Source organism: Ammospiza nelsoni, chromosome 1 (assembly GCF_027579445.1).
Source record: "Ammospiza nelsoni isolate bAmmNel1 chromosome 1, bAmmNel1.pri, whole genome shotgun sequence".
Taxonomy (NCBI): domain Eukaryota; kingdom Metazoa; phylum Chordata; class Aves; order Passeriformes; family Passerellidae; genus Ammospiza; species Ammospiza nelsoni.
In genome coordinates, this window is record NC_080633.1 from 127,973,403 (window position 1) to 127,998,075 (window position 24,673).

At 39.1% G+C, this 24,673-nt stretch overlaps 1 protein-coding gene across 4 annotated transcripts in view; it reads right to left on the bottom strand.

Moving 5' to 3' along the window:
- Window positions 1–24,673, bottom strand: part of OXR1 (oxidation resistance 1) — a 258,894-nt gene that overhangs the window by 111,956 nt on the left and 122,265 nt on the right. For all 4 annotated transcript variants that reach the window (XM_059475118.1, XM_059471809.1, XM_059473447.1 and 1 more), the window contains one exon: window positions 17,517–17,713. In XM_059475118.1, coding sequence (XP_059331101.1) covers window positions 17,517–17,713 — 197 coding nt within the window. The remainder of the gene's footprint in view (window positions 1–17,516; window positions 17,714–24,673) is intronic.

The window sequence follows — 24,673 nt, forward strand, 5'->3', positions numbered from 1 at the left end:
ATATTAGCTCTGCAAACAGCAAAAAAGGCTCCTTTCCTAGTTTGCTTCAATCCTGCAAAGTAGTTTCACTGAATTCTTTCCTGAGTGTTGTTCAGCTGTTTCAAAGAAAAAACAACACACAAACTAAACAATTACTAAAAAGCACCCATTTTTTAAAAAACATCATCATGTAGGGTGCAAATGTGGACAGCAGATGTGGACACCATTCGGGCCTGACAGTGGTAAATAGTTGAAGAAAGCTGAATTAAATATTTCCAATTAAGTTAGCCATTCAAGTTTAGAAGGAATTCCCGTTCTTGGGTTGAAGCTGTGAATTCAGTGGGGGTAATTTACAGTTCTACTTTTGGTGCAGGTCTGTTGTGACAGGAAGTGGGGGAACAAACAAACAACTTTTGTCCCACGCAGCGCTCTGCCTGGGCAGTGCACTATGCACACACACATCCTGCCGGGAAGGGAAGAAGCTGCCAGACTCATTTTGCTGCCAATATAATTCCATACTTGTATTAGAATCACTGTAATTCCTAACACATCACCTTTAGGCAGGTGAAGCCAATTTCTCCATTACTCCCTACAGCCTCCTGAATGGCATTGTGCAGAAATGATGGGCACACTCTGCTTAAAGCTTTGATGAAGCAAACTCAGAGTCAACTTTATGAACACTGACAGTTTGTGCAGAATCATACCGTCACCTAGGATTCACCCCTGATCATAGTAGGGCAGATCATATTATATTGTATGTAAAGAATTGTACATTTTTGCCTCTGCCCCCAATTTTTGTGAAGCTTGCTTGTTGTTTTTAAATTATCTGAATTCATAAATTTTACAGAGTTAAATGGAAGGCATTTAATTTAATTGGATAATCAGATTTGTAGGCATTGATGCTTTGAAGTGGTTAACTGGGTAACAGCTAATTTCCCTGTGGGATGAGCAATGCTCTAACCTCTCTTCCCTCCAAATGATGGCAGCATATAAATATCAGCTGCATTTGAAAAACTCCTAAATCACTAGCCATTAAGAAACACTAATAACTTGACTGTTTCCATACATAATTTATTATGAAGAAACTAATGTGATCTGTATTCAGAGCATGTCTGCAATCCCCGAATCTGTTGAAGTTTCTTCCAATTCTGGTGACTTCTGCTAGGATTTCCAGTTGGTGCAAACTATCATCTGCCAGCACTACCCTTCACCAGGAAATTTCACTTGTATGGTTAGGACAGCCTGCCCTCACATATTTGTAGAGTTGTTCACAGGCCAGAAATATGAGCTGGAATCAGGAACAAGGAATGTTATAAGACAGCAGAGCAAATAATCTGCCTTGCAAAGAAACTAATTTCCCTGCTGGTACTATCAGCATATGAAAACAAAGAGGATCAGCACTCATAAAACAGAGGAGAGCTACCCATTTAATTTAGCCCACATAACAGTGACTGAATTTGAATTCCATGGGAGCAGTTCAGTTCACTTGAACAGGAGTTTGTATATACTTCAATACAAAATTTAGAGCATTACATAACTGGAAGAAAGACTCTTGATTTCTTAAGAAACTAATTAATCTCTCTGATTTCAACAGCCTTTCTGGTGGGGTTCAGAAAGGTGGTGGCAAATTGCTTGATTCTGCTGGCATCAGTGAAACAAAACCCAGGATAAAAAAATGTGATGAACAGAAATCATCTGCATTGAATAGTTTGGGCTGAACCTGTTCCTGTAGTATTGATGGCAGCAGTATTACAACAGTTTGTTGAATTACAGGCTAAACAGACCAAAACCATTCTCTTTATAGGTCACTTAAATACAACAAGAAAAAAGTGCATTTAAACCCTCTACCCTCCAGCAAATAAATATTCCAGCTGTCTTCAAAGCACCCTTCTACTAAGATTTTTTTTACTAAAAGAAGTTTTATGATGTACTTATATACAACCCTGCTTCTTCAAGTGAAGAAGGATTCACTCCAAAATCACAGAAAATATCAGAATGGCATGATGGCATGTAAGGTAAGGGCTCTCATAAACCTCAAGACACCCTAATTCTGCATTATCTCTTTGCTGTGATTTCAAAGAGGGAGGGAGGGAAGGAGGGGCAGACATCATCTTCCCTCCCTCACCTAAACAAGAAAAGTAATTTCCAAGAGTGGGACGTATTTATGTTTCTTCTATATCCTTGCACCCCAGGACAAAACAAGCTCTGGTAGAGGGAATGAATACAAGTATTAAACTGGCAAATGGTTCCCCCACCATACATTAACTTAGCAACTTCTAGCATTTCCCTGAGTGGGATATGCTTTGGGGGCAGCTCGCTTCAAGCAATGAGATCTGATTACACTTTAACCTAAGATGCTGTTTTTATTAACAAACTTGAATACAGCTAAAGAATAAATTATTTCAAATCCTTAATCATTCTGCATTACTTTGATCAGTGCTTCCTGAATATACTGCAAGGGACTCTGTTTATTCAATTTTATCTTGCTGTGATGGTAGGCTGCATGACAACAGGTTTATTGTGCTAATATGCCTACAGTGTTAACAAGCAACTGACACTAGTTGTCTGTAAAGCTCCTCAGAGTTGCAAATGCCTTCTTTAGTTGATATGAATTTCCCCACTAAGATAGAATCACATTCCTAGGCACTTCTCTGCATAAATTACTCTAGCAGGATCATCACAGATATCACACATGAATCAAATCTGCCCTCAAACAGCATTAATCGATGCTGAACTGTTCAACATCTGTGTGGACAGCATGGATCTGCTGGTGGCACCAAGCTGTGTGGTGTGGTCAGCACACTGAAGGAAGGGATGCCACACAGAGAGACCTGGAGGCTTTAGAGGTGAGGCTGTGCAAACCTCATGAAGTTCCACAAAGTGAAGAGCAAGGTTCTACACCAGGGTCACAGCAATCCCAATCCCAGGCACACCCACAGATTAGGCAGAGATGTGATTGAAAGCAGCCCTATGAAGAAAGACTCGGGGGTGATGAGGGATGGAAACCTCAATGTGAGCTGGCAGTATGGCCTCATAGCCCAAAAAGCCAACAAAATCCTGGGCTGCATCAAAAGGAGCATGGCCAGCAAGTCAAAGGGGGTGATTCTGCCCCTCTGCTCTTGTGAGACCACACCTGGTGTGCTGCATACAGTTCTGGTGTTCCCAACATAAGAGGGAAGTGTTGGAGCAAGTTGGGCCTTGAAGACGGCAGCCTGGGAAAGCTGGGACTGCTTAACCTGGAGAAAAGAAGGTTGCAAGGAGACCTCAGAGCACCTTCCAGTACCTGAAGAAGGCTTACAGGTGAGCTGGAGAGGGATTCCTCATCAGGAACTAAAGTGATGGGACAAGGAGCAACAGGTACAAATTGAAAGAGGGGAAATTTAGATATTAGGAAGAAATTGTGAGGATGGTGAAGTACTGGAATAGGTTGCCCAGGGAGGTTGTGGATGCCTTATTCCTGGCAGTTTTGGGGTTGTATAAGGTCTTGAGCAACCTCAGTGGTGAGAGGTGAGAGTTGGGCCTAGATGATCTTTAAGGTCCTTTTCAACTCTTAACATTCTATCATTCTATGAATAACCTAAATTCAAACTGCCATTGTAACAATTAAAACAATTATCCTGCCTGCCTTTGGGTGTCACAAAAATAACATTTGTTAGAACACTGTCCTGATTCTTCTTTCAGCTGTGCTTTTTAGGCAAGTTCAAAGAGATGGATCCTTCTGCCATAACCAAAACATGCCTCCTGATACCCAGAAAAATTGCAAAGAACCACAAAAGCAATCTGTTCCTCCTCTCCTCCTCCCTTCTTCCCAAAAAGATCAATAAATGCCCCCAGACACAGGCATTGTATTTATGATGTAACTTACAGCAGAAATCTGTTCGTTTTGTCTGAAGATTTCCAAACACTAGCCTTGGGAGGAAAATGATGCTTTACAACAGAGCTGACCTGCAAATAATTGTTGCACTGAATTCCTGTAGCAACAAACCCTACATTTTATGCCATCACCTGGTGGCACTGTTATACAGACTCCAACATCTCTGTTTTTAGCACTGCGCTCTGGGAGTGCTCCATTTACCCTGGGGGTACCCAGGACCTCCCAGGAAGCTTTGGGATGGGAGGAGCCAGCTGACCTGGACACTGGGTTTTGTTTTGGACTTCAAAATACAGCTGATCTCCCAAAACAGGCATTGACATTTGGGAAGAACACATATCTAAACTCCATCTCAAGGCTGGTGTTGATATAGATAATGATAATTTGCAAGTAAATTTCATATTTCTGATACTTCTTCCATAAGCAAGACACTAGCAAGCTAACTGAAGGCCTAGGAGATTTCAGAGGGAAAAAATCCAGAAGAAAGCTGTTGTATTACTGCAGATGTTTTTAAGGGAACTTGTTTCACTGAGCAGATAAATATGAAGGTCATGTAATATAACCCCCAGAAAATAAGAATAGTTGCAAATATTAACAGTCTGTCCAGGTTGTAGAGATTATATTTTTAACTGCTTCCTTTAACAAAGAGAGAATACATTGTGCTAAGAAACCCCAAATCAAACCAACCAAACATGCATCTTCCAGTTAGTATCCTAATTTACAGGCAACTGATGAACATTCAAAACTGAAACATCAGTTGTGCTAATTAAGCAAGAGATACCTCTTCAGCATATGAGGTTAGATAGCACTATACATAATTTTGCATTCATACATATGATGTGTATTGGTTAGAAAAACATGATCGCACTCAAGTCCCTAACAACTAAAAATCAAATTATATTTAGGTTTTCCCCCTCTATTTTTGCATCCTATTCACATGTAAGTCATCCTGACAGTAGGAAAAGGGAAGTGTAAGTCTGCAAGGCAGTGGGTGTCGTAGACATCCTTTTTTGAAAATCCTTTCTTAGGATTTTTTCCCTTCTGAGAAGCTGAGGCCTCAGCAACAAAATGTAAACAATGGTTATCTGCTGCTGTGGAATGCAACAGGTGGATCCGTGATTGGTTTCGGGTGGGTGTTTGGAATTAGTGACCACTCACGGCAGAGCTGGCTCTCTCTCTGTCAGAGACACAGATCTTTGTTTTTCATTCCTTTCTATTCTTAGCTTAGCTAGCCTTCTGAGATGAACCTTTTTCTTCTATTCTTTTCAGTATAGTTACAATGTAATATATATATATATATCATAAAATAATAAATCAAGCCTTCTGAACATGGAGCCAACATTTTCATCTCTTCCCTCATCCAAAGACCCCTGGGACCGCTGTCACAAGTGGGTACCTAAAACTGACTAAATGTTCCCACCTTTTCTCCCTCACAAAAATATAACTGACATTATCAGTATACTAGAACTGAGATTTCCGACTTTTTCCTAATAAGGTAAATTACCTAGAAATTCTCTCCCTGTCCTTTAAAATTAAAAATGTCTTAACACCAAATGTTGTTGTCAGCAGAAGTGTTGTCAGCAGAACAAGGATCTGAGAAGGCTGGTTAATTAACAGAACACTGGATTATGGTATGAGACAGGGCTTTTCTGACATTCTGTATCTCTACTTGTGTTTTTATCAAGTAAATATTTTTGATAGCTCTGCTCCTCTTCATTGCCTGGAATCTACTCTCACTTACTTGCACACCTAGCCTTGTGCTGCCCTCTTCTTGTACTGGTGTTTCACTGACACTCTACTCTTCATATCTGTGGTGCTGCCATTCCTTGACTCCAACACCTTTCCCTGCAATCTCTTTCTTTACCCAAGCAGAGTTTAATAACTCAGGGTTTATTCAGATGAATAAACATCCCTCAGACATATTTATTTCAACTCTAAGAAAGAAAGCATCTTTTAGCCTTTCTTTGTTTAGTAATTTAGACTGTAATTGTAATAAAGAGCTTTTTTTCTTTCTCAGTGCAAGAGAGCTTCACTATTCATGTGTAAAAAATAAAGTATCCTTTTTTCAAGTTGTCCTTAACTGTCACTTAGCACATTCTCCCTCTTGAAAAATACATAATTAAATCAGTCAAAAGGACTTGCAGCATCTTGTTCTTAGCAGAGTAGAGAAAAATATTTATTGTTCTGAAGAACAAGTTTGCCAACTATCTAAAAGCAAATGAAGTTATACTTTTTCTGTCTCTGGTAGATGAAATAGGAAAATCAATTTGATGGCAAATATGGTGGTAAAGCAGTGAAAGAGATGTGTCTTTTAAAAGACCATCAAATACAGGAACCTCATTCAATGAACACTGAGACACTGAATTGAACCCAATCCGTCTTTGTTAATGGGGCTTTTTGGAGAAAGTATTTTCTGGTAGGTTATTTACAATCACATGTAACAATGACATGGTGTTCCTAAGCCTACACTATTCCACTTGGTTATATTCTCATTCAAAAAGGCAATCCTTCAGAACCACCTTGTCAGGGAAAAATAAATTCTGTTCTCTAGGAAGAGCCTGCTGTAGGGTTCAAGGTGAGCCCTTTACTTCTCCAATTATCTATCTTTACTCTCGTATTTTTCACTTGTGATGAATTACAGTCCCACTAGTAAACCTAGCAGAGAAAATGTGGTGTTTAAGGAAGGATAAACTGCTTGGGCTTGGTATGTTTTCCAGCAAACATTGAATAAGAAATAAGTTTTATGTTTTTCATTTGGCATATTATCTTCTATCTGACAGGTTTGAAATGCGTGCATTTAATATTGATTAAAAAAATCACAAGAAATCAGTGCAGATTTAGATCAGTGTCAGATAACATGACAAAGGCGTTCTACTCTAACTAAAAATATCAAAATCAACTCAATTGTGCATTATGTAGTTGTAATCCCACAGGGATTTATCTTTTACTACTGGAGCTGAGTTTGGGCCAAACCACTAGACAGCTGAGAGTCAGCAGTGGTGTAATTCAGCATTTTCTCAGGGTTCACACTGGTGATGGTTTCTCTCCAAGATCCCAGCAGATTTCAGTACCTAACCGATGCTAACATTAGCAGCTATGTGGGGAAGTCTTGACCTGTGAACAATCAGTGTCTCATGTTTTATTAAAATGAGAATTTTTTGGTTTTAAATAGAACATGTCATCTAGTTTGTAGAAAGAATTTAAGCAAATTTCTCAAATCATAATTTTATTTCCTAGGACATTTATGTTTTTAAAAATGACTGTAGGAAGGAGATATTTTCTCTGAGATTTATTCAGAGCAAGAACATCAGAAACTTGGCAAACTATCAAAGAGCCAACCTCAGCACTGTTTTACATAGAAGTGTAAAGAGAAAAACATAATTCAAACTGTAGATAGGTGACAAAAGCACCTAATTCCATACCCAAGTGGTCACACAGGTTCCTAAATAAATGTATGGCAAAAGTGCCTGAGAAACTGCAAGTCAACAACCCTTAGAACAGGTCATGCTTGTCACATTTCCTCTGGCACAGGAAACAGTCTGTCATTCTATCTTCTACAAATTAAAAGAACAAAAGAATCCCTCAAGCATATTAATTAATGAGATTCATTGGAAACATAGCAGGCTGCTGCCACTATTTAGTTTTCATGAACGTATCTGGCCAATTAGTATCTAAATTTATAAAAAGCATTTTTGTACATGTTGAATATTTTATGCTTGTAAAGTCTTTGCATACTGCTATGTGCATACTAATGCTCTGTAATTGTGGGATGTTCAACAATACAATAACTCCATGATAAAATCTAACTGTTTTTCTTGGTTCAAGATAAAAATCAGGGTTTAGTGACAACACTCAGTTCCCATAATGTTTTTGAGGGAAAGAAGCAAAACAACAAGCCACTTTGCTAAAATACAAAAGGACCTTCACAGCAAGCTGTTCTGGGGGTGATCCTAACTCAGAAGACCTGTCTCCTGAAAATCACATCTGACTCTTATTTATCTAGCAAAATCTTTATCTAGCAATATTTATCAAGCAACATCTAGCAAAATAATATGATAAATAATCAGAAAACATGAATATAGGAAAGGGTAAAAATCTGTTTAAATGGAAGAAATAAAATGACTGAAGTTCAGTGCAGGCTTCAAGGTATTGGATAACCCCTCGTGTTAAGGATCCAGAAATATTAGGTAATGGGTAAGGTCTGTTCTGGCACAGTATAAATGGCTTGAATTACATCTTTGAATTGGATCATTCTCACAGGAAAACAACCTCCTTGAACAGGAGGGAGATGGTCCCACCCCATCATCTCAGGTGGTAGAGACTGAGGTGGGTCGTGCCTCAGGATCAGTGTCCCTGCACAGATGGATTTGATCACTTTATTCCATACTGACTTTGGTTTCAGTGTAGTTATTCTACAATGAATAAGTCCAGATTTTGATCTTAGTTTCATGCTCAGATATATGCAGTATGCAAGGAAACTCAATGGCCTCATTCACCATCTCAGTGTCAGCTTCTAAGGGTCAGGAAGTCACTCTGCAAACAGGTCACCAGCAGTATTTGTGGTTTGATCCTTTCCATAATATCTTTTTCTACCCCCACACCCCTCAACTCAGAAGGGCTTTTTATGAATTTAAAGAAAGTTTAAGGAAATAAATAAGAAACATATGAGGGCATTTGACAACATCAATAAAGTTGAGTTTCTGATTAATGCCCCAAAATCATAGCTTTCATGATATATATATACAGAGAATTGAAACAATCACTAAATCAGAAATATCACACTCCCCTTGGACCAAGAGCCAAGGTATTTTAAGACCTTTTAAACATTCCTTTTTTTTTTTTTTTCTGAGAGTGGAGAATCAGAAAAATTCAGCTACCTTAAACTTTATTTTAACTATAAAGTACAACAAATTTTTATAATCAATTTTAGTAAATTTTTAGCTATATAGAATTATTGAGCTGTCTGAAAAAATTACACTTGATTTCAGAATGAATAAAATATGAATAATCACAACAGGTGCCTCGGTGTGCTAACATTCCCTGTACTCCTGTACTTATGGAAGGTGGAGTTGTTGGGTCTTAAAAGCAGCACAACCTCTTTGTACATTCTCTTGCACTGGGGAAAAAAATGTTTTTCCTTACATTACGCCTAAGCCTCTTATATTTCAATCTCTAGGCTGGCTATGTGCCATTGTCCTGCCTTGCACCACAGCAAAGAGCAGACTACAGATATCTCATTGTTAGCCTCCTTGCAGACAGCAACAGGCTGCTGTAAGGTGCCCCTCAATGTGTCCCTTCTCCAGCTCCCTCAGCTGTTCCTCACAAGGCCCCTGATGGCCTTGGTGACTGCTGTCTTTAGAGTTTTTTCCAGCCATGAAGGATTCCAACCACCTAGGCCACAGTGCCCCAACATGGACACAGGGCTGCTCTGGAAGGTGATGACCATTGAAAGTGAAGATGAACAGCCTATGGAACAGCCCTGGAAAATCCTTCTGGCCCTTTTTGAAAAGGGGTCTAGCATTTGCCTTTTCCAAGACATCATGGGCCTTCCATGATCTCCATAACCTTTCAACAACGAGAACCTCACAGTGACTTCAGCAGTTCCTTCAGCATCCTTACTATGTATTCCAATGGGTCCCATCACCTCCTGTAGATCAAGATTTTTCTCAGAATCACTGACTTAGCCCTTTTCCAATACCAGTAATAATTGTTCTTTCAGAACTATGTCTCCAGATTCAAAAGCCTCAGTCTTATCTGCCTCTGCTATCACTAAACCACCCAGCTATTTCAGCACTGAATCAGTATTTTCCCTCTTTGTTCTTGCACTGCTAGGAGGAAGGCTTTGCTATTTCCCAGTACTCAAAAGACTGGTGCTCAAGGCACACCATGTTAGAAATAAGGTCCTTTTATTTCTGTCATTTTTCTCTCCTGCAGAAAGTTCCAATGAGAGAGAGACTGAGGATGATGCAACCTCTTGGAGCTGAGAGCTTATGGGTGAGATCAGGGGTTGTTTTTTCTTCCCCTAGAGATTCAAACTTTAGTATCCCAAGAGTACACATGATTAGCTGATCTTGCAAGCTGGGTAGCTTGTCTGCAGAACTATAAAAGATTTCATCTTTATCCTGACGTAAAGCAAGAGAATTAGAAAATCCTGAAATATTTCTTGCCCAAAATGACTCAGCAGATGATATGATAGCATTCTATATGATTAAAACCAAAACCAGATGCTAAGGAAAGGGAAATACTGAGATGAAAGGACATTAATGAGCATCACTTTTCTGGTGGATGCTGTCTCTATAGCTCAGAACTAATTTAAATTCAAAGGATATGCAGAGTATCTGTAAAGGACAGAAGAAGAATACAACATTAAAAACTGGCTTGTAATGGCTCCAAGTTTGAAATACTAAAAAAGAGAAAAACAAAGACATGAATAAATGCTTGCTTGCCCATCCAGAGTAGCTATGTGATCTGAATCACTAATAAAAATCTTCAGAAAGGTTGAATGAGTAAGGATTTTGCATAGTTACTGTTGCTATGAGAGATACTTTCCATACTATCCACACATTCCATAAATTATTTCCCTTTCCTTATCACTCACAAACAGGTAATGAGGTGCTAGGAAAATAGCCTCCTCCTCCTCTAAAAGTTTCTGAAAACATATTTAAAGAAGGCAGTCAGAATGATGCTTTTCAAAAAGTACTGAATGTTCAATAAAGAAATTAGAAGTGGAGTGAATGGGACAAAGTCAAACTCTGCAAACATGTCCAAGCAGCATCTGGATGCTCTGAGGCAGAGCTGGAAGCTCCATCTCCCACCTGTCCTCTAAAAGTGAGAAGATGAAGCTGAAATTTACAGCACCTACTGCATCAAACTCCACCATTTATCTAACAGCCAATACACCTATGCATGTTATGTGCTTTGCTAGTATCAGCAACAAATAACCAAAGTAATTTGGGAGCCACTACAAAAAAGAACCACATTCAATTATGCAGGAGAGTAGAAGCAAATATATTCAATGGCCAAATGACAAGAATGTTATTTGGAAAGAAAGTGAAGTATTCTTTGCAGGAAAACCTCTCTACAGTAAAAACACCAAATATCAGATAATGTCTTCTAAAAAGAATTATATCTTTCCAGAGTATCCCAAATAATATCTTGCAGAGCAGGAAGAGGTTTGCACACTGAAAACAATAGTACAACAAGTCACAATGTCTGTCTTTCAAACAAATTTTATGCTTATTTTAGAGGAGAATGTAAAAGGCAACCTCCTAACTCTGTTTTTAAACAGTGACTTGATAGCGGGTAGTCCCATGAGGTAAACTCCATAAAACTCTCAGCTTGATTGTAAATAAGGTTGTATTTTCAGGTGGATCAATGTTGTCCTTTTCCAGTTTTGAGTCCAGGAGCAGATTCACTGTAATGTCTGACTAGGTCTCTCGCAGCAACTCCAATAGCTCCAGCAGGGTGAGAGATCTCTGAGATATGAAATCACCACTTGAACTGATATTAATGCCACACATTAATTTCATATTGGCAGATTCTGTGATGCTACATAAATTTAGTAACAAATGTGTATGAATTCACATTTAAGCAGATATTCCTGACATATTTTAAAGTAATATTTTTATGGAAGCAAACTGGAATGTATGCAAACAGCAAGAAAATTAATCTACTGCATATCTAAACAAAATTATATTTATTTATGTTTCCAAATCATTGCAACAGTCATAGCTTAAACAGACTCACTGGAAAGCATATACCCCAAAGGTTAGGTATAATTGTATCTACTAAGTAGTAGCTGATCACTTTTCATTTAGTTCTTCCTTTCATAACAGGAAGAATGGATTTATTAATCACTTGAAAGATACATTATGTTTTAGGTTTCCCCATACAATAATTTCTAATATAGTCTCACTTTATAAATACTGTTTTATACAGCTTTGTGCATTACTAATGATTCTTGTAACCAGTTATAACTTATATTTCTATTCATTTAATTCTTTGGAATATCCATCTTCTTTTCACAACAATACATTTAGAAGTACCGAATTATTAGAAGTGACTTGGGGGTAACGGTTGACAAGGAGCTCAACATGTCCCAGCAATGTTCACTGGCAGCCCCAAAAGCCAAATGTGTCCTGGGCCTCATCACAAGCAGTGTGGCCAGAAGGTCCAGAAAGGTGCTTCTGTCACTACTCCACTCTCTGAGACCCCGCCTTGAGTGCTGCTTCCAGCTCTGGGACCTGCTGGAGCGAATCCAAAGTAGAGACACCAAAATGATCACAGGGCTTGAGCACTTCTCCTGGAGTGGAGACAAGCTGGGAGAGTTGGGGTTGTTCAGCCTGGACAAGAAAAGGTTCCAGGGAAATCTTACAGCAACTTCCCAGTACCTACAAGAAGGGAGCGTCCAAGAAGGATGGAGAGGGACTTCTGGCATGGGCATGAAGCGATAGGACAAGGCTTTAAACTAAAAGAGGCTTAGTTTAGATACTACAGAGAATTCTTAATGTGAGGGTGGTGAGGCATTGGCACAGATTACCCCAGAGTAGGTGTGGACATCCCATCCCTGGAAGTACTCAAGGCCAGGTTGGATGGGGCTTTTAGAAACCTGGTCTAGTGCTAAGGTGTCTCTGCCTATGGCAAAGGAATTGGAACTGGATGAACTTTAAGGTCCTTTTCAACTCAAACCATTCTGTGATTCTAAACTAATCCCTAAAAAAAACTAATCCCAGCTAAATTTGAAGCAACTACTCACTGAAACTTTGTCTCTTACAAACAAGATTAGGAACTCACATAAACATCAGTCTTTTCCCAGTTATCACTTCGGCATTAACTACTAGACAATTGTTTTGGAAACTTAGTCAATTAATATGTATTTATTCAGATTTGCTTTTCCCAAAAGCTTAATTTCTCTTCCATACTGATTTTATATTAGTTAATTCAGAGTACTAATGTGGCAAGGTTCAGCTAGCAGAAAATATTTTCTCTGTTAAGAATTCTACTGATCTCATTTGCAAGAGAGAATGAAGGAGAAAAGGGCTTCTTTCTTTTTTTTCTCTTTTTTTTTTTTTTACAAGTGGAACATGAAATTAACTTTTTTAAAAAAATGGACCACTGTAGGGAAAGGAACTTTGGCAAGTAGTATTTCCCAAGTGTCCCTATGCTGTTATGTACATATACATACTTAGGTATTCTGTCTAAACTACTAAGTGTGTGTAGTTGTAGCAGCAACACCTTCCACTGATGACAGAGATTGTGCCAACAAAAGATGGCAGTTGATGGTTGTTCTAAATGAAATGAGCTGTGCTAGCAAGAGCCTGATCAGCAACACTTGCATTGAGGCTTTTATTAGAAGATACAATGAAAAAAAAGAAGCAAACCAAAAAAACCTGCATTCCCTATCTCCCCACCAATACTGCACCATAACATTTTCTAGTATGAATTTCTGCCCTTTTTCATAATTTCTTTTGCCTGAGCAGAAAAATATTTTTATACAACCTTCTTATTTTTAAATCATGAATTTACTCTATGTCAGTGCTGCAGTTTTATTTTAATGGCAGAGAGAACAAAAGAAGGCCTTTTAGATCTACAAAACCAGGGTTATTAGGTAGGCAGTCCACTGGCTATGTCCTCTTAGAGGTATCCAAGCACGATACACCAGGCTTGCCCAGCTGAGTATACACCTCAAATGCATGTCTCTATAGGGTGACATTTACTACTTCATTCACCTTAATAAATTGCTAAAAGCATTTCCTGGGGCATCATGCTGTGAAGAATAGTCCCACTACCCTTCAACTGGGTCCTACAAATAACACAGCTGAGATGCAGCCACCTACAAATGGCTGTAGCTCTTTAGTTGGACAGGGCATTAAGCTGATACAGCCTGCTTTGAATTCAGATTACCCATATAATTCTCCATTGTTTAGTATTCCAGCCCCTTTTTCAGAGGCTAAAGACCCAGGCACCTTCTTTTTCTCTTTTGAGGGAGTTGCTGAACAAAAAGCACTTCAGAAATAAGTGGCCTGGATTTTTAAGTGCTCGAAGCATCTAAAAAGTCTAATTTTAGGTTTTTATTTTTAAGGGTCTTGGGTGCTGTTTCTAGAGTTCTCCAAAAAACTTCATCCAACCCACCATACAGACTGTTTTTCCTACACTCATCTTATTAATCTAGAGGTTCCCACTCAATTTCTTCACACCAGTTCAGCACTGGAGGCGCTGGAGCCTTCCTGCCTGCTGAGCCTGCCATATGGAAGAGCTATTTATCCCCCTCACTGACTCTCCATTTTTTATTTCATTCCAACCAAGCATACAACTTGTTCCCCATTGCCTACTCCTATCAGTTCTTCTCTTTCTTACCTACTTTTCCCCCCACTTTTAAAAAGTGCAACTAGACTCACTAAGTTTGGAAAGCACCTGAAGTGTAGTCCATGGGAAAGATGAAATGCAAAATAAGTAACTTGTTTATAGCTATCTAAAGTAGAAGCAGTGCTGATGAAATTTTAAAATCTCTTGGAATTACCAGACATTCCTTCCTCATTGCTCAATCAGTTTTGGAAGGTCTGGGTAAATCTATGTGCACATAAGGTGCCACAATCAAAAAATTAAAAATATTCTGATGCTAGAGAGCCTTTAGAAACCCAACTCTCAGACAATTGCCTGTGCCTACTCACAGTATCTGCAAGCATACACAAGTTGCTACAACTTCTTCTGCAAGGCATATGTGTGCAAGGTAAATGCTCACATCTCTGGATCTGCAAACAGAGTCTGATTTATAGAAAGATCTCTAAAGTGCTTTCTGCATAGCCAAATCAAAAAACCCACATATTTTTAAAATACCTTTGATATTTTTAATACTTCCCATGAATTGATGAAGTAAAACTGGTGACACATTTCTTACACATAATCATATGTTGCATGGCTACTGAATAAAATGGATTAACAAATCCTGTTAGACCCTGAAATAAGTTTTAGTTTAATGGGCAATGTGATGCTGACAGTTGCATTTTAAAGCACAAACTGTCTATATGCACAAGTCTAAACATAGATGTGATACTTTTTTATGTATTTGAACTCAGTTGTCACATCTATAAAGTACCTTACACATCATGATAATTACTTAAAATAAATTCTTAAAGAGCAAGAGAGTAATACAAAACACATTTGGCATTTGTTAGCTCAAGCTCAGTTACTCACTGCCATAAACACTGTCATTTGCCAATTTGTTCTGAGGTTAAAGTAACAGAATACTAATTTTAAAATAAAAGAAAAAAGTCAGCTGAGAGCATTACTTTTCTAACATATTTTCTCAGTCCATTTACTTGATCTTGAACACAGGTTGCTTTTAGTAGAACAACATGAAAACAAGGGCAAAACAAGGTAACCTCTGTGTAATTGTATTAAGTTGGCCACAGATCTAGTGTGCTTGTTTATGCTATATAACAGCCAATCTTACACAAAACATCACAGGAATCTGAGGAGTTTTTCTATTTTAGAGTAAGGGTCCGTTACAGGTGTGTCAGTAAATTCATCCTCAGAAAGTAACAAATTATTTTATTATATTTTAAATATCAGAAGTCATTTTTGAGACAAGTAACAGAAAGTTTATTTTAAGTTAAGGGAGTGATATAGGTCATAAATTAACATATCCTCTATGAAGACAATTATTCTTTCAGGTACCAAAGCCATAGACTCAATATTGGAGCAACTCAGTCAGTGCAGTAAACATGTTCATCTGGTGTCAGTGCTGTGCTGTCCAAGATTAAACCATTCATTTTCACAGTCATCAGGAACATGTGCCATCAAACATTTGAGAAGATACAGAGCAGCTCTTGTCTCTTTAATTTGCCTGTCAGCAAAAGTCAGACATAATGCACTATGCAATAATACTGGCTCTAGCAACTTAATCTTTGTGATTTAGACAAGTCCCATAGACAAGGTTGTGTGTATAAGAACAGAAAACCAGCACCTCTCCCATCCTGGGTCAGTCCAGATGGCTCTGGACTCTCCCAATACTCTGTACAAGGATAACAGAAGATGATATTTGGAAAAAAACATTCAAGTTTGGCCATTTTCTGTGGTCTGTTCCCCTCATACTTCCCTAGGGTCTGCAACTGTTGTTCACTAATGACAGCATCTGTTTATGGGCAAGTTGCCCACAACTGCTGCTGTCTGTGGACACACTGTCCATGTTCCAGCCTGACAGGCAGAGAGGCAGTGGAGCATCCACCCCTGGAGACTGTCAAAACTCAGCAAGATAAAGCCTTGGTTGTTCTATCTGGTGCTGGCTGAGGTCCTGCTTTAAACAGGACACAAGACTATACAACCTTCAGAGGCCTTTTCCAGTCAACAAGTCTGTCAAAAAAGTGCTGCACAATATCCAAAGAAATTATTCAAATGTACAAACAACATTCTGTTACTTCAGCACAGAGGTTACATCCTGAACAACCATGGCTCAGAGCCTGTGATCACTCAAAGCACATATAGATTGGAGTTCATAATATAAAGATTGTATAAAGAGTCCCAAAAGAAATTGCAGTGAGTCAAATTTAACCACAGAGAAAAATTTACGGGCATCACAAAATGCAAACACATACAGTCACTCACCACTTAAAATAAAGATTTCATTATTAAAATGGGTAGATTGCTAATGCAGTTTCCTTCTTTAAAAGCAACATAACTTAGAATGACAGCCAGTTTCAAGGGATCAGACATAACACAGTGAAAGATGTCTAAGGAAACACATTTTTCTTGATCTTTTAGACAAGTGAAAGACATGTAAATAGTTCCCTTGGAGCAGAAGAAACAATCACATCATACTGCAATAATTCAACAGTTCACAAACTATTGCCAAGCAACAGGACGAGAGGCAATGGGCAGAAATTGATGCATGGGAAGTTCCACCTGAATATGAGAAAGAACTTCTTTGCTGTGCAGGTGACCATGCACTAGAACAGGCTGCCCAGAGAGGTTGAGGATTCTCCCTCACTGGAGATATTCAAGAGCCATGTGGACCAAATCTTGTGCCTTGTGCTCTGGGATGAGCCTGCTTTAGCAGGGAGATCAGACCAGATGACCCACTGTGGTCCCTTCCAACCTTGCCAAAAGGAGTCAAGCATAATATCAAAATTATTTGTGGGGAAGCAGGCTGCAAAACATGTTCTGGGGTGCCTAAGATGGCTTTAAAGAGTCATGCAGATGCTGACATTCCAGATGAAAATTCAGAAAACCAAAATATTCAGGAAAAGATACGAATAGGCCCCATAAAAAATTCTTCACACTCAGTATGCCTCTTCCCTCTCCAAACTGGAAATCCTGCCTAATCAGGAACCTTCTAAACAACCTCTGCTGAAATTCCAGGGCAATCCACTGTAAGAATTACATTTTTCCTAAAGCATCCCTTTCAAAATTGCTTTTATGCCTTCTTCAATACTTCTTCTTATGGAAAAAAAAAAAAAAGGAGCGGGAAAGAGTTCAGGTAAATAAAGCAGGTTAATTCTTTGGAGCAATTTGACATCAGCATTAAGATATGATAACTTATTGCTCACTGTGAGCATTTGTAAACTTAGAGGCCAGCTGCTGTCAAGCAAAAGAAACAAACCACAAATGAAGGAACAGCCCCTGCTTTAGTCGAAAGCACATTTGACTTTTCCTGTGGAAGGAAACTCACCAATGGTGTAGTATCTCTTCAGGTCGCTCCTCCGCGGGTTGCGCCTCTGGCTGTTGGTGCTGCTCTCCTGCTCCTCCTCGGGAGCCGCTGTCTGCGGGGCAGGGGAAGGTCTGCTGGGCTGAGGGGTCTGAGCTTCTGCTGCCACTGGGTTGCATCCTGGCCCACTAATATCCACCGACTGCGACTTTTTCTTTAATCTAAAGGCAATTCAAAACACTAAAGTATTACTAATCATCATTCTATACCTAGATTATGTGTAGAATAACAGTGATATTCTACTGTTTGTTGTACAATAATTCACGCATGTCACAGCCGAACAGGGAACAGCAGTGATAAATTAGGCCTTGCATCAATTTCCCCTTTCAGGTTCTGCTAAATCAGTTACAGCACATCCATCTCCCATGTAGCTCCAAATAGTAAGCTGCCCTCAGATCAGCCCGCAGAGCTGCTTGAAGGATCAGTTCCTAATCTATTTCCAAGCCGAGCTGCCCACCATTACCCTGTCATTAAGTTGCTTGGCTTAAGTTTCCACAGATGAGGGGAGTACAAAGAAATTAAATAATTTGCACAAAGTCACAGAAAGCCTTGAGAGAAAAGAATTTATGTATCATCTTCTGAATCCAGTTGTAGCTCTACAACTGCATTTTCCATTCTGCAATATTTTCAATGCATTTTTTTCTCAAAAATCTCACTAAAGTCAGGTATCATTTTTGCACTGCAATACCAGTCAACAAAGAAAAAGAAATTCCCTTTTCTGCAGAAGAAATTAGTGTTCAGGTCATTACTGGCAGAGAGATATTGTATGAATTATTAACCACTATTCTCTGGCCCCAATTATCAAACCAGTTTTTTACCTCTCTAGTTGCACACACATCCAGACATAACATCACAATTTGTGCCCAAATATATCCTGAGACATTGTTAAAATCCTTTTGAAAGTGGAGGCAAATGACATTTTCACTTTCAACTCCTCTTCAGATCTAGGCATTTTATCAAAGTTCTGAGGGAAACTCAGAAAAAGTTCTCAAACCCCACTTTGGAGTACACCCCTGTCACTGATTCACCATAGTTCTGATATCTCCACTATCTCTAGCAACATAAAATAGAAGTTACTATGCTGCTAAAGTTATTGAATAGAGACAAATGACCTGTTACAATGGAGTTCACAGCTTACACATTGGATTTTGTCAATATGTTTCTTGAATTAGGTCTCTATACATATATATAGCTGACTACATTATTTGATCCTCGAAATAAAAGAGGTTTATGACATTGCAGTGAGATATTGATTTGAGAGGAAGGGCTCATAACAATGCTGAAATTTTGAAGCGAATGAAGTAAAATGATAAAGTTCTGCAGTGCTAGAGGATAATTTTATTAGGCTAACAATTCAATGCTAAGCATCTCCCTCTTAACTCTGCAATTCCTTATTTTTCAAACATTTTCTCCAGCTATTGGCTGCAATTGAACAGCATAGACTACTCCACTGACTATGCAATCTGCTAGTTTAAGATATTAACTGATTAAATATTGTAATAATAGTAACAACTGCTCTAAATAGGTTGGAAAATACACAGGTCATGATCAGCCTCCAGAAGTTATGTTAATGTATCAACATGTATGTAGAATAATTACACTATGAGGGCAAAATAACTATACTTATACAGAGTATTGCTTAGTCCAGAGAAAGGACTAGAAGTTAGAAAATTGGCAATTAGAATTTAACGTCTCTATGTCATTCAATTTTCACTAGAACCTTTTTCTGAACTAATTCAGAGTGTCTTGCATTTGAAGTAGTGGTTCTCAGCTCCAATTGCTCCACATAAACAGTTTGGGTTGACAGGGACATTTATCACTCCTACATATAAGAAAGGCTATACTGCATCATCTAGACGAATATCTCCAACGAGTCCATCAACGGATATCTTTCCAGCCTCCAGCAGATTTTGGTTCATGGGTTTTCTGAATTAGACACTGCACCATTGGATTTATATTTCTTGGTTTTCCTTAATTACTCCAGAACTCATTGAAAGTTCTGAGGTAGGCAGTATCCAGCCTTGATGGTTTCTGGTTTAACTCAGCGCTGTGTTCAGGCAGCAACACCAGTAGCTTATTTTAATTACTTAAGAGAGTGACATTTTGAGAAACAATGAACAACTATTGCTCCACATAAACCAGCTGCTTACATGGCTCTTGCTGTTCAAAGAGCCCTAGAGATATGGGATAAAACTATCACTGTGATAAAACTATCCTTACTTGAAGGGCCTTGGTCAGTGGACGCACATATGGAGTCAGTGGAGACATAGCTTGGGATAAACTAACAGCACTATGAGCACTGATACATATAAAATCAAGATTGGGCAGGGAATCTTCTGAGTAAACATTGTGTGAGAAGAAAAGAAAGTTCTTTTGCTTGAAATGATGTTCTGAGACCTTGTTTTTAACACTTCCAGCTTTAAGCCTACAGCTGGTCAAATATATTTACCTAAAATGAAGGCTGGAATATTTCATTGAATTATTAATAGTGAAGTGCTGTTCTATCATAATGTTATTCTGCTATATTGTTGAATATACCATCTCTCAGGTGATATAAAAAGTCTTTGTAGTTCCTTACCACTAGAAACCTTTGAAGATTTAAAGGATGACTTCTGAGAAGAGAATCACTACTTTTTAAGAAGTCATGCTCTACCTCAGACCACAGATTTCACTGTGATTGCAGGGTATTGCTTCTGTGTTGTGCAAAATAGCTGTGAGCAAAGAGGCTGCAAAGTGTTCAGCACCTCTCCATAATCCTGAGATCAATAAGGGTACATATGTCCTGCATTATGCAAGTCCATGTTCTGCCCCAAAGGAAGACAGCAGGTGAGTGGAAATAAATGTTACAAACTGAAAAGTACTGTTATGATTTATACTTTCAGCTGTGTTATCAACACATTCTTCAACACCAAGGCTGTCTGAAGGACAGTCCAATTAATAAAGCTGTCTGGATGTAGCTAATAAAATAGCTTGCTGCACTGTGGGGAACACCAGATTGTTATTACAAATACACTGTCTATTCTTCTACCATCACATAAGAATAAAGGGATAATACCTGTCATCTGCACAGTAAAATTTTCACATGGCCTTTTTGAAGTTACTTATGATTAAAAAATGACTTGGTTGAAATTCCTGTAGCAAATTAATGTCAAAAAATTATCTATTCTTGCAATTGAGACTAATTTAAAAGTAAGTCTTCCAAAGAAATAAGTACCAAAATTAACAAAGCAGGAGCATGACAGCCAAGCAAGTACATGTAATATTATTAAACTGTTCTTGAGAAACCATGGTGACAGTGTTTTTGCTAGCAGGAAAGACACAGGGTCTGAATTAATCCAGACTGCAATAACAGGGTCAGCTGAGCAGGACACAGGTTCAAGCAAGGACACAATTTTATGGCAATGACTTGACAAAAACAAGCAGTTTACTCTAATACATCTTCCTTCAGCCCACCTTAATTGTATATTGATACAGCCATGGCTAGCAAATAGTTTGAAAAAACACTTTGAAAAAACACTGTATCTTCAGCAGACCACGTCTTGAAAGTAAGTCTGAGTTCTGCATGCATTTTGGAGCCAAGAGAATGAATTCTACATTAGCTTGACCCCTCTCCAACATCCTGCTCTATTACTAGCTTTGTGTTGCACTTGGTTTGGGGTTTTCTGTTGGTTTTTTTATATATATTACAGCTGCACAGTTGGGCTGAAATTATTTATTCCTTGTCAGAAAGAAATCTGAACATGAAGTGTCTTGGGATCAAAGTCCTCATTCTTCCTTTGTTTCAGGCTGCCTGCTTGTAGAAAAATAAATAAAAGGTATAAGAAATGCTGTGGCAAAACTTTTTTATCTTTTATTCTATGTATGTTGTAGCAGCCTTCGCCTAACTTTTCAACAATGGACAACACAGGTCTTTCAGTATTGCCTGGTGTGACACAAAATGCTGCTGCTGGAGCCTCCCAGCCGACAGCCAGATAACGATGGCTGCAAAGACAGAGCTGCACTGGTGGGGCTGGGAAATGCCTGTCTGACAGCAAGGACAAAGCCCTAACTTGACTGAGATCTGAAGTAGAAGGAGCAAAACTTTCCTTTTCTGCAACTATGCTTAAACCATAAGAACTCCAGGGGAGAGAAAACCATGCAACAAAGCTAACAAAATCTGGAGCCTTTGGACATGTGGAACCCTGAGCTGGTTATTGCTGCTTCTGGCTACTGGCAGCTTCTGTGAATTTTGGTTGTGCTCCCCTTGGGATGTTAGAAAAGCTAGGAACATGTTAGGCATGTTCCTAGCAAAAGTGGCTCGTTCAGAGGAGAAGCTAACATGGAATAACTGTGAAGGACCAGCTGTTGACAAGTAATCAAGACAACACATCCTAGGGCCAAAGCTGGGGTTACTCAGCTGCTGGTGACCAGGTCTGTGCTTGCTTGGAACACAGCTGAGCAGCACCTTGGTTTGACACAACCCTGCTCAAACACACCCTTGATGCACCTGTTTGTGTAGTTCAATTGCACTATTGCTAATAAGCCATTAAACTCCCATTTTCTCCATCTCCATCTCACTGTATTTTCCTAGGACATAACTGCTCATCCCAGTAACTCCAGCTGTTGAAACCTTCTATGCAGCCTTGGTACCTCTAATCTACAGAACAGAGGCACAAATCCCAAATCTGCCTCTCAGCACCCTCTGGTTACTAATCACTGAGGGTTTGCTCATTCTGCTAATCCAGGAGGAACGTGCATTTCCAAGCTGTGTGAGATGACATCCCTGTAGGTAGATACAGTGACTAGCTGTTGAACTTGCACTTTATTTCTCTGTCCTTCCTCTGCATACAACTGCAAGGTTTTCTACTGCATCTTAGAAACCACCTGACAGATGCTTTTACTTCCTCTTGCCCAGCTGGCATCCTGAGCTCCCCAGCAGCACTTCCCAGGAATGGGTCACTTTGAACAGTTTCTTACCAGTTCCCTCAAAAAAAAAATCATCAGATGCTTGGTATGCCATACATATAGGCCTCCATACATATAGAACGTCCTGGGGCCAGTGAATTACCCAGAAACTCTGCTTTAGAATTTATGAGCATTAGGATTTCATTCCTGGCATTCACTATCACAAACCTATTCCATTCCTAACAAAATCCATGCATTTTTAAAAATATTACAATGTCAAACTGCATTTTTTGTAAAGCAGGATGACAAAAACAATAAGGCACTATTTTCTAAAGAGATCTTGAAAACACCTAAAACCTTAATGGCTAGTAGTCCAGACTGAAAAAAAAGGGGAGAAAAAAAAAAAAAAAAAAAAGAAAACATTTACAGTGGAAACAAACAGCCAAAAGAAGCATCTCAGGAGCTGGGAATCTGTACAATTAAGTCTTTGTGAATTTCTAAGAAAAAATCCCTTGCTGCAAGAAAGGTTTGGAGGAAAGCCTAGCTCATTCTTATCTACCAAGTACAAAAATCCCCTCTCTGTGCCCCTTGTGACTATTGCAGAGATTTTACTACACAGTTAATAGGAGAAGCAAAACCTTTCATTAGAAAAGTGATGTTCACTCTTAAGAGAAGCATTTAGGAATTTTGACTGCTCAGAAGAGCTGGTTATGAATTTGATTTCTTTGTAGCAAGAAATGTGATTCAAACTGATGTCAACGGCAAGGTTTTATCTGATTTTGAAAAAACAACAAAACAGGCAAACTTCTGTTTTAAACCAATACTACAAAGGCTTGACAACTTAAACACAGGAGAGGCCTAACCCCCTGGTGTCTGCACAGAGAGCCCCCAAGTTATTTTATTCTCCTGTGGACACGCTGGTTGTACCCCAGAGACAGGACAGAGATCTGCACTTGGTTGGGGCATTCTTTGGCTGCTTTGGCAATTCAGAGGGGTCAAGCAAAAGGCTTGAGGTCTGCAGTCAGGCTCCACTTACCACACTTCTGCCTGCCTGCAGCATGGGGCAATGCCATGGAGGGCTGCTAGAAAATCTTTCGCTTAATGCTCTTGAGTATGACCTGGCTATGGCTCTGGCCATCCCCTCCCAAAAGGAAGACAGCAGAATTAGACTGGCACAGAAGAAAACACCTGTGATGATGATGAGTTTGTTCCTCATGGCACAAGGTGAAACAGACTGTGGGAAGGAATTACCAGCAGGGAATCACCCCATCAGCACTCAGAAAGGGGGAGGCACATGGTTTTACACCGATGGAACTTGCAAAAGAACCAAAGGAAGACAAGCAATATGTTTGGAGCAAACACAGCTAAGTACTTCTTTGAATGGTGTATACATAATTGCATGACAGAAATAATTGTACAGACCAGGAGTATCACTTGGTACAGAAAAGAAAGACACGAGTCAGGCAGAAAGCATCCATTAGAGGTTATGAAGCATGCAGGTACTTCAGCAAACAATTTCCCTGGGCCAGGGATTGCTGGAAGGTGGAGGTTTTTCACAGGGAAAGAACCACTCAGTGCACGCTCCATCTTTTGTATTACCACTAATTATCCACTACCAAGTACTGCAGGCAACCGAGTGCAACAAACTTGCAATTCAAATCCAAATTGGCCATTATGAATTGCAGAGGAGAAGAAACCAAACACCGCAAAGCAAACTAGAATTTAGGACGGCGCTAAATCAATGTCTCACAGTAAACAAACAAGAACCTGCAGAAAAGCCCTTCAGCCTGTTCCTTAATGTGTGATCATGCAGCAGAGCTTTCAGAAAATGCAAGCAGCATATGAGATCATTTGACGGCACAGAGCAAAAACAACGTGATCTTCACATGGGTGGCGATGGGAAAGGATTAGGAATGAATTCACACCTACTCAGCCCACAAAGCAATTCAAAGTGGCAGGTATGTATTAACAACGTAACACTGAGCCCAGCTTCAGCAAAGAAAGCATTGCAGGCATGAGAGCTATGTGAAAAAAGAGGCATTTCAATATTGTATTTTGCTTTATACTCTCAGCATTATGTATTTAAACAAGTAGAGGAAGCATACAAAACACCCTTTTTTTCCTTTATACACATTACTAAAAATTACCATGCAAAGACACAGCAATTGTTAATTGTCAGAGTACCAGAAAGCAAACCAAAACCACCTATTTTTGTGGCCACAGCACATGCAGGAAAA